Raw genomic sequence first — 13469 nt, 5'->3', positions numbered from 1 at the left:
ATAATAGTCTAGTACACACACACACACACACACACACACATACACACACACACACTTTCTGTTTTCTGAACTACTTGAAAGTAAGTGGCAGACACCATGATCTTTCAGTTCTATAAAGTTCAGCATGCATACGCTAAGAATAAGGGCACTTTCTTACTGAACTACATTACAACTATTACACCTGTGAAAATTGAAAATAATTTCATAATATCTACTATCCAGTACATATTCAAATTTCTCAAGTTGTTCTCCCAAATATCTACTTTTTTTCTAACCAGGATCCAATAGTTTCATGTATTTCACTTGGTACATCTCTTTAGTCTCTTTTAAAATCTAGTGCCAGTTTTCTTGTAGAGATTCCACATTTTGCATTTAAATGATTAGTATATATACTGTTTGTTTAATCTTCCCACGACATAGCCTTAATTAAAAAATTCTACTATAAATTTTTTTATTGTGGTGAAATATACATAATATAAAAGTTACCATTTTAACCATTTTTGTTTGTACAGTTCACTGGTATTAAGTACATTCACATTGTTGTGCAACCATCACCACCATCTATCTCCAGAATTTTTTCGTATTCCCCAACTGAAATTCTCTACCCATTAAACAATGGGTTTCATTGTTTAAACACTCTCCTCCCTCTTAGTCCCCAGCAACCACCATTCTACTTTCTATCTCTCTAAATTTTACTTCTCTAGGTATCTAAGTGGAATCATACAGTATGTCTTAATTATTATATTTATTTCACTTACCACAATGTCTTCAAGATTCATCCATGTTGTATGTGTCAGAATTTCCTTCCTTTTTAAGGCAGGATAATATTCCATTGTATGTACGTACCATATTTGTTTAGCCAGCCAGCCATTGATGTACTGTTGGGTTGCTTACACCTTTTGATTATTGACTATGGACATTTTAAAAGATACTTAAAGGTAGAGGAAATAGTACAATAATAACTGTCACCCAATTCAACAATTATGCATTTCTTTAAAAAATTTAAAAGGACATTTTTTGGTAAGATCTCAATACTATTTTCATACTTAACAATTATTTGGTCGGATGGTATCATCTAATACCTGGTGCATAATTAAGTTTCCTCATTTGTCTCAAGAATGTCTTTTATAGTTGGTTTGTTTAAATCTGTATCTAAACAAGGTCCACACACATTACATTTGGTTGCTGTGTGTCTAAGTCTCTGTAAATTTGAGCAGACTGATCTTACTTTTTAAATTGTAAATGCCGCTATCCCGTTATCTCATTGCAGAAGACTTATTTATGTACCCATTTACTGCAATTCCTCCCTCCCCCCTCCCCACTCCCCCCCCAACACACACATTTTAAAGGAACCAAACATGGTGTATTTTCAGGTTCTGGAACGTGATTTCATTTAGAAATACTGCAAGTGTTATAAAGGCATATTATTTCTAAAAACATATAAATCTCGTATAGTAACGCTTATCTCCACCCTAGTTGCATGACCACATCACAATTTAGGGAACTACAAATTTGATCTCGGTAGATGCAGCCTCTACAGCAGGGGGAAGGATTACCTCCCTCTAGAAGCCAAGAGCCCAGGAAGCCCCTTCCAACAACACTAGGCCAAGAGAATGGTTTTCAAGTTAAAAATAAACATAACTAAATGAAAAGTTTCCTCTGAATACAGCGATAAGGTAAAATCCCAAAGAATGTGGTGTTAAGGTAACATATTACTGAATCAAATAATACAGACTGTAGAAATTCTGGTTGAAAGAGCAATCATACTTGATTTAAAAGCGGGGCAAGGGTACCAACCAGAGGGCATAGTAGATCGAGAGATGGTGGGCGACTAAGCGAGGCGAGTCGAGTCGGATAAACAGAGGTGAGTTGTCAGAGTAGGGTCGAAACCTGCTCGGCCGCTCTCTTTCGCCTCCCCCCCAGGAAAGAAACCAAGACTCTGGCGGAGAGCCCCCAGGCCGAGTGGAGTCTGAGGGAGAGAAGGGAGCAAACCTCAGGGAGTAGAGGTGTTTGAAAGGCTGCAGTGGAGCCGGTTTTTCCAGGGACTGGAGCAATCCCCAACATGGTACTGGGCGCGGAGTTGGATAACCGGCCAGCCTCTCTGCGCCCAGGGCGAGGCCTGCGAAATCCAGGACGCGCCCCCACCAGGTGACTCAGACTGTGTGACGTGTATAGCTCCCCACCCGTGCTTCCGCCGCGGGAAATAGTCCCACGCCGGTCTGACTCCAAAGGGAGCGAGCCAAGAGAACCTCGAAGCTCTCGGGACAAGGAATTCCGGGAGCGGCGGGCGCACAGCCAATCCCTGGGAAGAAGGGCATGGCTAGCTCGGCCCCGTGGATCCCTCCGCCTGCGTTTTCTGTGCTGAGGCCGAGGTAGCCGCCATCTTGGATGCTGGGCTTTGATTCTGAAGTCAGTTTCTGCGGTTTTCACGCCTGGATTCGGTCAGGTGAGTATGGCATGGTCTGCGTCACGGGTCTTTGCTTTCCTCCTCTCACTGCACTCCGCATTTAGAATCCCCGCGGGGTGGCAGATGAAGAGAAGGAAGGGTGCTGGACAGTGGGGGTGGGGGGGGTCCGTCCGGAGGTCAGGCCGGAGGGGCTGCGGCGCGGGCGTCCACCTAAGGCTGGGGGCAGGACAGGGCGGCGGGCAGCTTGGAAACCGCTGGTCCGGGATTCTCGAAGCCACCAAACTTTCCTGTTGTCCCCCCTGTCCTGAGGCATCTCTTCCTGGGGCGGAAACGCAGCGGCCTGGGCCCGGGCTCCAGTCGGTGACAGGGCTCGGCCTGCGCTTCCAGCGCGGAAAAGCGGTAGCCTTCCCCGTCTCTTCTGGCCCGGAGATACTTCGGGAAGGTTGTGGCTTCAGTGCCCGCGAGGGTCTGTCCGCCTTCGAGTCCGTTGGTCTCCTGGGCTGGTTCCTGGGGGGCTCGGAGTTGGGGCCCCTTTGGGCCGGAGGAAATTGCGTTTGTCTTTAGTTGAAGCAAACAGCAGTCTTAGCCCCCTTAGCGGACCCCTGCTTGTCTGATCAGAGATCTTGTGAGGAGCCCATGGCCCTATCCTTGCCCTGGTCCTGTTTGTGTTCTCAGCGCTCCTCTTCCGGGGTGCTGGATGTGAGGACTTGAAATTCGACCAGCATAAACTTTTACAAGGATAGAGACGCCAGAGCGTCCTTTTAATAATTAGGCGATAGGAAAGGCACAAAAGAGCCACTTGCACTCTCTGTAGTAGTAAAAAAAAAAAAAATTAAGAGCTGGTCTTCAACAACTCTTTGGGAATTGTAATTTTTCTGTTAATGCTTACGTATTTTTTTTTTTCAACTTTGTATTACGAACATTTCAAGCAGATAAAAGTAAAGCGTAGAAGAGTATAATACATTCTGTCCTCATCCAGCTTAAACAACCAGTTAAGGCCAATCTTGTTTCATTTATACCCCCCTTATGTATTTTTTTAATAAAATACTCATCGAGATATGCACGCACACACACACAGGCACGCCCCCAAGTAGAAGCCTTTTGATTTTCTTTACCTACAAACTAATAATAGTCCATGGGAAATTGTTTTTACAGTTTCCTCAGAACCACATCTTGTGGGATAGGAGGATTTGGTAATATCCTCTTATTACAGAATAACAATGGTTTGAAACCTCAATATTAGTATTACATTTTATTTTGTTTACTTTTTCCATTTTTATTTTTCAATTATATTTGACATTCATTATTATTTTATATTAGTTTCAGGTGTACAGCGTAGTCATTAGACATTTATATAATTTATGAAGTGATTCCCCCCCCCCCCCCAATTAGTCTGATACCCACTTGGCACTATGCATAGTTATTACAATATTATTGACTATATTCCCTATGCTGTACTTTACATCCTGTGACTCTTTCGTAACTACTAATTTGTACTTTTTTAACCCAGCCCCCAACTCCCCTCCCATCTGGTAATCATCAGTTTGTTCTCTGTATCTATGAATCTTTCTGTTTTTATATTTTTTAAAATTTTGTTCTTTAGATTCTACGTATATGTGAGATTGTACAGTATTTGTCTTTCCCTTTCTGACTTATTTCACTTAGCATAATACCCTGTAGGTCCATCCATGTCACAGATGGTAAGATTTCATTTTTTTTATTGCTAACATTCCATTGTATATATGTACTACGTTTTCTTTGTCTATTGATGGATACTTAGGTTGCTTCTATATCTTGGCTATTGTAAAGAGCACTGCAGTGAACATAGGGGTGCACATATCTTTTTGAATTAGTATTTTGGATTTCTTCAGATAAATACCTAGAAGTGGAATTGCTGGGTCATAAGGTAATTCTTTTTTTAATTTTTTGAGGAAACTCCATGCTGTTTTCCATAGTGCCTGCACCGATTCACAGTCCCACCAACAGTGCACAAAGGTTCCCTTTTCTCCACATCCTTGTCAACATTTGTTTTTTGATTTATTGGTGATAGCCATTCTGACAGATGTGAAGTGATATACCTCCTTGTGGTTTGTAATTTGCATTTCTCTGATGATAGTGTTGTTGAACAACTTTTCATACGTCTGTTGGCCATGTGTATGTCCTCTTTGGAGAAATGTCTATTCAGGTCCTCTGCCCATTTTTTAAAATGGATTGTTTGGTTTTTTTTGGTGTTGAGTTGTATGAATTCTTTATAAATTTTGGATATTAACCCCTTGTTAGATGTATCATTGGTGCTTATCTCCCCTCATTCAGTAGGTTGTCTTTTCGTTTTAATGGTTCCTTTTCCTATGCATAGTTTTTAGTTTGATGTCTCATTTATTTTTTTCTTTTGTTTCCCTTGCCTGAGGAGGTATATCAGAAAAAATATCACTAAGAGGAATGTTAAAGTCACCCAGTTTCTTAAGTCATCTCATTGTTAAAGTAGCGTTACTGATTTGTCCGGATTATTTACATTTTCCCTCTTTTCTTGTGCTTTTGGCTTCTAAAGGATAAGAGCTCCAGAACTCCCAACTATAGTTTACTTAAGTTCCCATTCCTTTAAAATCAGAATTAAGTCTTAATTACATGTAGCCTATTCTGATTTAAAAATAAAACTAGAAAACTGTGTAGTACAGTGAAATAATTTCAAATACAGGAAAAGTAGTAAGCACATCAACACTAATTTCAGCATTATTTATATAACAAATGTCAAAAGGATGGGGAATTAATTTAAAAATTATTACTCGGTGGAATATTAGGCAGTTATTAAAATAAGGTTATAAAGACTGTAATAGATATGATGTTAAGTAGAAAAAAGGATTCAGTAGTGCTCAGAGGCCATGGTTTCAACACTGTAAAAATAACATATGCTGTAAGAAAAAGTCTTGACAAAAAAATATACCTAATTTTCTGTATTTTTTTAAATATAAATTTTATTGAGAAACAAGATAAGGATACTTTTATAATGCCTACGCATTTCCATATTAATAGCTCCTTCCAGAAAATCTTGATGGTCTCTGAATTCTGAAGCCAGTACTTCTGAATTAAACATGATGCTACTGGTTTTGTAGTTCTTTATTAAATTTTCAATCTTGATTAGTTTGGTCAGTGAAGATTTGATTACAGTGTACTGTATGGTAAAATGTAAAAATACAGTAAACTTGGCATTCTGTCAACGAAATGATTTTAAGCATTGGACTCTGTTATCTTGGAAATGCTTTCTAGCTTGTTCTAGCTTGTATATACTTTTATGTCACATCTTCATAGATGTAATACGGTGGTCATACCTAAAATTGTTCATATCACTTATTTTATAAGAAAGAAGTATTCAGGATAAATAAAATAATACATTTGAAATACAAAATACATTCCAAATACAAAAGTTTTCCTATATACTACAAAATGTCATTCTAGCCACTGTTGACTGCTGCCTCCCTTCCCTACTTGGTACTTTTGGAGCTACAGCCTCTAAAGTTGGTCCCTTAGGAGGACTTCAGGGTCTTGCTATTTTTAGCTACTTTAAATAAGAGCTATCAGGATGTCTACCTATGGATGGGCAGCTTCACTATTTGGGGCAGTAGTTTGAGCTGCTAAGTAACATGAGAAATGACTCAATCGTGGTTTTACACCTTCCCTTATTCGAGAATGAAAAGATTATCCAGCTTTAAAAGGCTCCTGGAATTCAGTGATAAAAGAGGGACTATGTGAGTTTGGTGTTCCCAATGTTAAGGATTGGGGTAAAATGAGGGATTGGAAAGAGCCAAGAAGGAAGGACACATGAGGCTCTTGAACAATTATGACATAATGGTGTTTGGAGATTTTGGATATTTTGTTTGGTTTGTCTACTCTTCAGTTACTTTGTTAGACCTAACTTTTGTTTGGTATTACATGTTTTGAAGCTAAAGTCTAGAATTAATTGAGATAAATAGGTATTGTGCTGTCTTGTCAATGCACAATGGTGTACCCTAAAGTTTTGTGGGTGGAGGGGGGTGGTTTTGTTGATTGTAACTCTACTGTTCAGTGACAGTCTCGGTAAATAGCCTCTGTTGTCAAATGTTATAGAGCAGTTTTTTTTTTCCCTTGGACTTTTTACCGCTTTGTTTCTTTGTATGTGACTGTTATTGATATTTCCATGATCTTGGGTCCTAGCTTTTTCCCAAAGGCTGAGACTTAGTAGGATTTAAAGAGTTAAAGTGATAATATTTATAAAAATTTTTAATTAAATTTATTGGGGTGACATTGGTTAATATTAAGTTTCAAGTGTACAATTCTATATCACATCATCTGTATATTGTATTGTGTGGTCATCACTAGGGTTTCCAAATTCCCGACATTTTGGAACCTGTGGGAATCGAGAATGGGAAATTGTATTTCCCTAGAATTCTCGAGAATTCCCAAAATAATCTTTTTTATTTAATTTTCATTGATCATCTGTAATAATGCCTGTAACAGTTAATAAACAGAAAAACAGTAGAGAAGGTGGGGCAACTGGGGCAACAGGTGCAGTCTTTCGAGGTTTAGAGACACTCTTATATGTAAAACGTCAATGCAAAACTTGAGTAAATAAAATTTCCTAAATGGAGGTTGACCGGAATTTCATGACTAGTGCATCTCTTGCCCTGAGCACTAGACAGGGCATTATGGTATCAGTTTGGCTAGGTTTCTGTTATATTTCAGGTTTTCTCAAAATATAAACAATATAATTAATACAAACTTTATTTACTGCAAACCTTATAGTATACAGTGAGTTTTTACATATATCACACAATGTATTAACATTCCCAGTCTCATTTAAATATTTTGTTTATTAAATTAAACATTAATAGAAAACAAATGCAAATATTACTCGTTTGAAAATTTAAAAAATACTTCAAATAGTTTTTATTTGTCATTTTTAAAATGAAACTTTAAGAAACATAGAGCATTAATTGCCCAATCGATAATCGTGATCTTTGCTTTGTAGCAAATATACTTGATATGGAAAAAATTATTTCCTTTTCTGTAGACGTTGGTCAAATTGTTATGAGTGTGTCTAAAAGCATATTCAAGTTGGGAGAGAATGCGTTGCTTCATGTAAGCTCATATTAAAGTAAACTACCTCAGATTTCCTTAGTTCACCTGAAGATGACTTTATAGTCAAATCCTGGGTTGTGAAAATAAGTATTTCTCTGTAAATACAAACTTTTTTGTTCTCCATGATCAAATGTGCTCGATTTACAAGAGCTAAAATTGGCTGGTTATGTGATATCTGATTCTGGTGTTTGACGTGCATGTCTGGTGGCATGTAACATTGTAATGCAATGTAACTTTAGATAGTGATAAATTGGAAAAATGTTTAAGAGATACATTCTGAGGAGTACGGTTTATTGATAAATCGGGAAAATGTTTAAGAGATACATTCTGAGGAGTACGGTTTATTTGGTTTATTTCCGATTGTGGGTATTACTGGGTTCAAGGAGCTGATTTTCTCTGATTTCCCAACTAACTTTTCTCGTAATTCGGGAAAGGGAAAGTGGAAAAAAAAAAATTCCCGAGAACAGGCGTGAAGGATCTCCCACCGGAAACCCTAGTCAGCACCCAAAGTCTAGTCTCCTTCCTTCATCACCTTTACCCTCTTCAGTCTTCCTCCATCCCCCTTACCCTCTGGTAACCACAATATATATTGTTGTCTGTGTCTCTGAGTTTGTTTTTGTTTGTTCATTTGTTGCTTGCTGTTTTATGTCCCACATATGAGTGAAATCATCGTTCTTGTCCTTTTCTGTCTGATTTATTTCGCTTAGCATGGTGCTCTCAAGATCCATTTGTGTTGTCTCAAATGGCAGTATTTCATCCTTTTCTTATTCCACTGAATAGTATTCCACTGTATACAGGTACCATGTCTTCTATATACAGTCTCATCCATCGAAAGACGTTTAGGTTGTTTCTATGTCTTGGCAACTGTGAATAATGCTTCAGTGAACATAGGGGTACATATCTCTTTATAAATGTTTTCAAAATTTTTAGGTAGATACCCAGAAGAGGGATTGCTGGGTCATATTGTAGCTCTATTCTTAATTTTTTGAGGACTCTTCATACTGTTTTTCCATAGTGGCTGTACCAGTTTACAATTCCCACCAGCAGTGTATGAGGGTTTCTTTTTTCCACGTTCTCTCCAACACTTATTTCTTGTCTTATTGATAATAGCCATTCTAACAGGAGTGAGGTGGTGTTTCATTGTGGTTTTGGTTTGCATTGCCCTTAATAGTGAAGTTGAACATCTTTTCATATATCTGGAGACATTTGTATGTTTTCTTGAGAAAATTGTTCAGGTCCTCTGCCTATTTTTAATTGGATTATTTGTTTATGGAGGTATAATTTGCAAATATCTTCTCCCATTCAGTTGATTGCCTTTTTGTTTTGTTGATGGGTTTGTTTTGCTGTGCGGAAGCTTTTTAGTTTGATGTAGTCCTTTCATTTATTTTTGCTTTTACTTCCCTTGCCTTTGGGGTCAAGTTCACAAAAGCCTCTCTGAGGCCATGGTACATAATTTTAGTACCTATGTTTTCTTCTATGCATCTTATTGTTTCAGGTCTTATATTTAAGTCTTTAACCATTTTGAGTTAATTTTTGTACATGGTATCACATAGCAGTCTAGTTTCATTCTTTTCCATGTGGCTTTCCAGTTTTCCCAACACCGTTTATTGAAGAGGCTTTCCTTTTTCCATTGTATGTTATTGACTCCTTTGTTGAAAATTAGTTGCCCATATACACGTGGTTTTATTTCTGGGCTTTTAATTCTGTTCCATTGGTTTCTGTTTTTCTACCAATACCGTACTGGTTTGATTATTGCAGTTTTGTATAACTTGAAGTTAGGGAGTATGATACCTCAGCTTTGTTTTTCTTAGGATTGCTTTGGCTCTTTGGGGTCTTTTGCTGTTCCTTACAAATTTGATGGTGTAATATCCAAACAAAAGTTCTATTTCTTTGAAGAATGTCATTGGGGTTTTTTATAGGGATTGCATTAAATCTGTGTATTGCTTTTGGTAATGTGGCCATTTTAACTATGTTAATTCCCACAGTCCGTGAACACAGAGTATCTTTCTTTCTTTGTGTCTTCGATTTCTTTCAACGATGTCAGAGTTTTCAGCGTATAGGCCTTTTACTTCATTTGTTAAAGTTTATTCCTAGGTATTTTATCCTTTTTGTTACAATTGTAAATGGAATTGTTTTCTTCATTTCTTTTTATGATATTTCATTGTTAGTATATAGGAGTGCAAGGGATTTTTGTAATTGTTTTTGTATCCTGCAACTTTACTGTGTTTATTGTTTTTAATAGTCTTTTGTTGGAGTTTTTAAGGTTTTTATATATATATAAATGTTTATATATAATATATAATTTTATTATATATTATATAATTAATATATATAATTTTATTATATATTTTATAATATATATAATTTTATTATATATTATATATGTAATATATATATATTTATATATAAATGATTATATATATATAATCATGTCATCTGCAAAAAGTGACAGTTTTACTTTGTTCCCAATTTGGATGCCTATTGTTTCTTTCTCTTCTTGCCTGGTTGCTCTGGCCAGGACTTCCAGTACTGTGTTGAGTAACTGGTAAGAATGGGCATTCTTATCTTGTTCCCGATCTTAATAGAAAAAGCTTTCGTTGTTGATGTGAGAATATTTTTTAATTTGGTTCTAAATTTGAGAATCTTTTCCTTTCACTATCCCTGATGAGATTTTTGGGAGAAGTAGGAGACCTTCCTGCTTCTTTGTCTTTTTATCAACCCACTATGTACACTAATACATAGATACTCATTTTATCTATCACTGAGTCTGTTCAGCTCTGCCTTTGAAATAGATCTCAAATCGAATCATTTCTGCCACCACCGCTTCTAACCATGGCAGTCTAAGCTACTTCCATCTGTTGTCTGGACTATAATAATAGCTTTCTCTTTGGTCTTCTTGCTTCCATTATTTCCCTCACCCAATTAGTTCTCCACAGTCAAAATGATCTTTAAAAAATGTCAACCAGATCGTGTCATTTGCCTATGTTAGAAAACCACTATGGTTTATGGTGTACAACAATCTATCCTCTAACTGATGTTAGTCCCAGAACTAATTTTAACTTGAAAATAGTCATTGTACTTTTTATCTTTTTCTAGGAAGAATAGCACAGCATGCTGGGCTCTGGATTTAAAGCTGAGCGTTTACGAGTCAATTTGAGATTAGTAATAAACCGTCTTAAACTATTGGAGAAAAAAAAAAGTAAGTAATAATGTATGATTGATTGCCTCATGTTTTCTCTCCTAAAATGCATCACTGGGCCCTAGCATCTCCAATGTTGGCTCTTTCAGGCTAGTGCTATGAAGTCTGAGGGATCCCATAGCCTTTAAACTTTGGATACGTTTCTGCAGCCCTTTGTGACTGACTAGATTGAATCAGTTTGTTGCAGGGAAAACACATACTGTTGCTGTGAAGTAGGTAATATGACTCTTGAGGTGGAAACTTCTGTCTACACAAATAATACTGTCGCCTAGACAAAGTAGCAAATTCTAGACTAGGTGAGATGGGACTAGATGAGCTAATGGAGAGTGAGCTAGGATGTAGTAGAAACACCTGCTTCTCTCTGTTGGGGTGGAAGTCAGCCTGTAGTCCAGGGCCCAGTGTACTGCTATTTGTGCCTTAGCGGAACTGGCCCAGAAAGCAAGGAAAGAGATTGCAGACTATCTGGCTGCTGGGAAAGATGAACGAGCTCGGATCCGAGTGGAGCACATTATACGAGAAGACTACCTGGTGGAGGCCATGGAGATCCTGGAGCTGTACTGTGACCTGCTGCTGGCTCGGTTTGGCCTCATTCAGTCCATGAAGTAAGATGTTTTTTCTGCCCTTTATTTTTGCTTCATTGATACAGGAAAAACTGCACATAGTTAATGTACAGTTTGACGAGTTTAGACATATGCATACACCTGTATAAAAATACCACAATGAAGGCAATAAATGTTTTATCTCCTCCAAAAGTTTCCTTATCTCCCCCCTAACCCCCATTTTGGGGTAGGAACACAACATGAGATTTACCCTCTTAACAAAATTTTTATACAGTATTGTTAAGTACAGGCATGGTGCTGTTCAGCAGATCTCTAGGACTTATTTATCTCGTGTAACTGTAGTGAAGGAAGGTATTTTGATCAAAGACCTAAATCAGATTACCTCTGGAATTTGAGAAAGGAGTAATATTGGTTTCTTCCTACATGTAGAAGGCTAGAACAAAGAACTCTTTCACACGCCCAAGGACCTTTTTCCTACTGTCCGCTTGAAGGCCTGATTTCAGTGTAGATAGGTGTGGAGAATACAGAATCTGAAATCTTGAGTCTTGGCTGAACCATTTCCTGACTTTGTGACCGTGGGCTCATCATTTAGTTTGTGTTTTCCCAGGAGTAAAATAGGGTCATGAAAATGGCTATAAGTCTAGAGTTATTGAACATTTAATGGATTTGTGAAATAGCTATCGAGGCTATCAAGTATATGATACAAATGTTAGGGTTGTTAATTGGTTTTAAAGAATGTTAAATTTTATTAATTTTTTTCCTTAATTAGGGAGCTAGATTCTGGTCTGGCTGAATCTGTGTCTACACTTATCTGGGCTGCTCCTCGACTCCAGTCAGAAGTGGCTGAGTTGAAAATAGTGAGTACAACCAGTTTCAGTGAAAACAATTTAATTGAGTTATTTTCTTTCCTTGTTTTCTACATTTTTGCCTATTTGTTTTATAGTTCATTGTCTGTAGTTTTTCGTATTGTTAGAAAGGTTGGTTAACATAAGTCAGTTCTACTTTTTTGACCAGGTATTTTTATACTCCTGCCATGCTGCCTTTGACCCAGGCTTTGTAAATTTGTTTCTTCCTCTTTTTCTGGCCTTAGATCATAAAATCAAAGAATGTTTTGGAAACTTGAATTTTTTTTTTTTTTTTTGAATCATTTTTTTAAGGAGCAGTGTCTCATGTACCTTTAGTTCTGTCTTAAATTATTTTTATTGTAATATATTAACTTAGAAAAGACCTTTCAAAGTGAGAGGCAATAAGCACTTAGAGATCAATAAAAAAATAGCTATTTGGGATGCACTGATTCAGGCCAAAGCTCAAATAATGTTCAGATTAGGAGTCAAAGGCAAGAAGTATTTATGAGAAGGGGAACCATTATATCAATAGAAAGAAGGCATTTCTATCGGTGCAGATAACATAGTGATGTTAATTATAAACAATGTTTTCAAATTTCAGTCCATTAGTTATAATAACTGCTTTCTTGTTATCTTTGCAAACAGTTCTTTACAACACACTATTGCCCTAGGCCCAGTCCAAAGGTTATTTTGTTCTGTTTTAACATTCCAGAGATTTGAGGTATAAGACATGTAAAGCATTCCTCTGGCATGGCAGCTCTGGCTCCATTTTAAATTGGCGCCATTTAATTTTTTTGGCAAATGTTAAGTATATACAAGTGGAAAGGTTCTTATACAACTGCAAACCAGTAAAGTTAAAATAAGGTAACAGATGTTTTGCTTCATTCATTTCACAAATATTTATTGAGAGGATATTAAGAGCTAGGTGGGCACTGAGAGTACAATGGTGAGCAAAACAGGACACCAGCCTTACTCTTGTAGCTTAGAGTCTAGCAGAAGAGACAGACATTAACTAAAACATTTCCTGCCGCAACATGGATATGGTACCGACTCAATTGAAAACAATTCAATTGAGTTATTTTCTACGTTTTTGCCTATTTGTTTTATTCTCTAGGAGATTGTCTCAGTCTTATCTCCCAACCCTTCTTTGGAAATTTGTCTTGTTTTTATTTTTATTTTTTATTTTTTATTTATTAAAAGATTTTATTGGGGAAGGGGAACAGGACTTTATTGGGGAACAGTGTGTACTTCTAGGGCTTTTTTCCAAGTCCAGTTGTCCTTTCAGTCTTAGTTGTGGAGGGCGCAGCTCAGCTCCAGGTCCAGTTGCCGTTGCTAGTTGCAGGGGG

The 13469-nt window shown here is 37.3% G+C and overlaps 1 protein-coding gene across 6 annotated transcripts in view; it reads left to right on the top strand.

Moving 5' to 3' along the window:
- The window catches only part of IST1 (IST1 factor associated with ESCRT-III), a 28533-nt gene that overhangs the window by 2338 nt on the left and 12726 nt on the right, over window positions 1–13469 (top strand). For 5 of the 6 annotated variants that reach the window (XR_013992150.1, XR_013992151.1, XM_081031715.1 and 2 more), the window contains exons 1-4: window positions 1110–2446; window positions 10616–10718; window positions 11140–11320; window positions 12048–12135. Coding sequence is in view for 4 of the 6 variants with exons in the window: in XM_081031715.1 (XP_080887841.1) it covers window positions 10631–10718; window positions 11140–11320; window positions 12048–12135 (357 nt within the window). In the remaining 2 variants the exon portion in view is untranslated. Of the gene's footprint in view, window positions 1–1109; window positions 2447–10615; window positions 10719–11139; window positions 11321–12047; window positions 12136–13469 lie in introns of those variants that run through there. The other variant, XM_081031713.1, reaches the window with a different exon arrangement.

Source organism: Rhinolophus hipposideros, assembly GCF_964194185.1.
Source record: "Rhinolophus hipposideros genome assembly, chromosome: 21".
NCBI lineage: Eukaryota > Metazoa > Chordata > Mammalia > Chiroptera > Rhinolophidae > Rhinolophus > Rhinolophus hipposideros.
The sequence above is the reverse complement of the archived record's forward strand: the minus strand, read 5'-3'. Positions and strand labels throughout refer to the sequence as shown.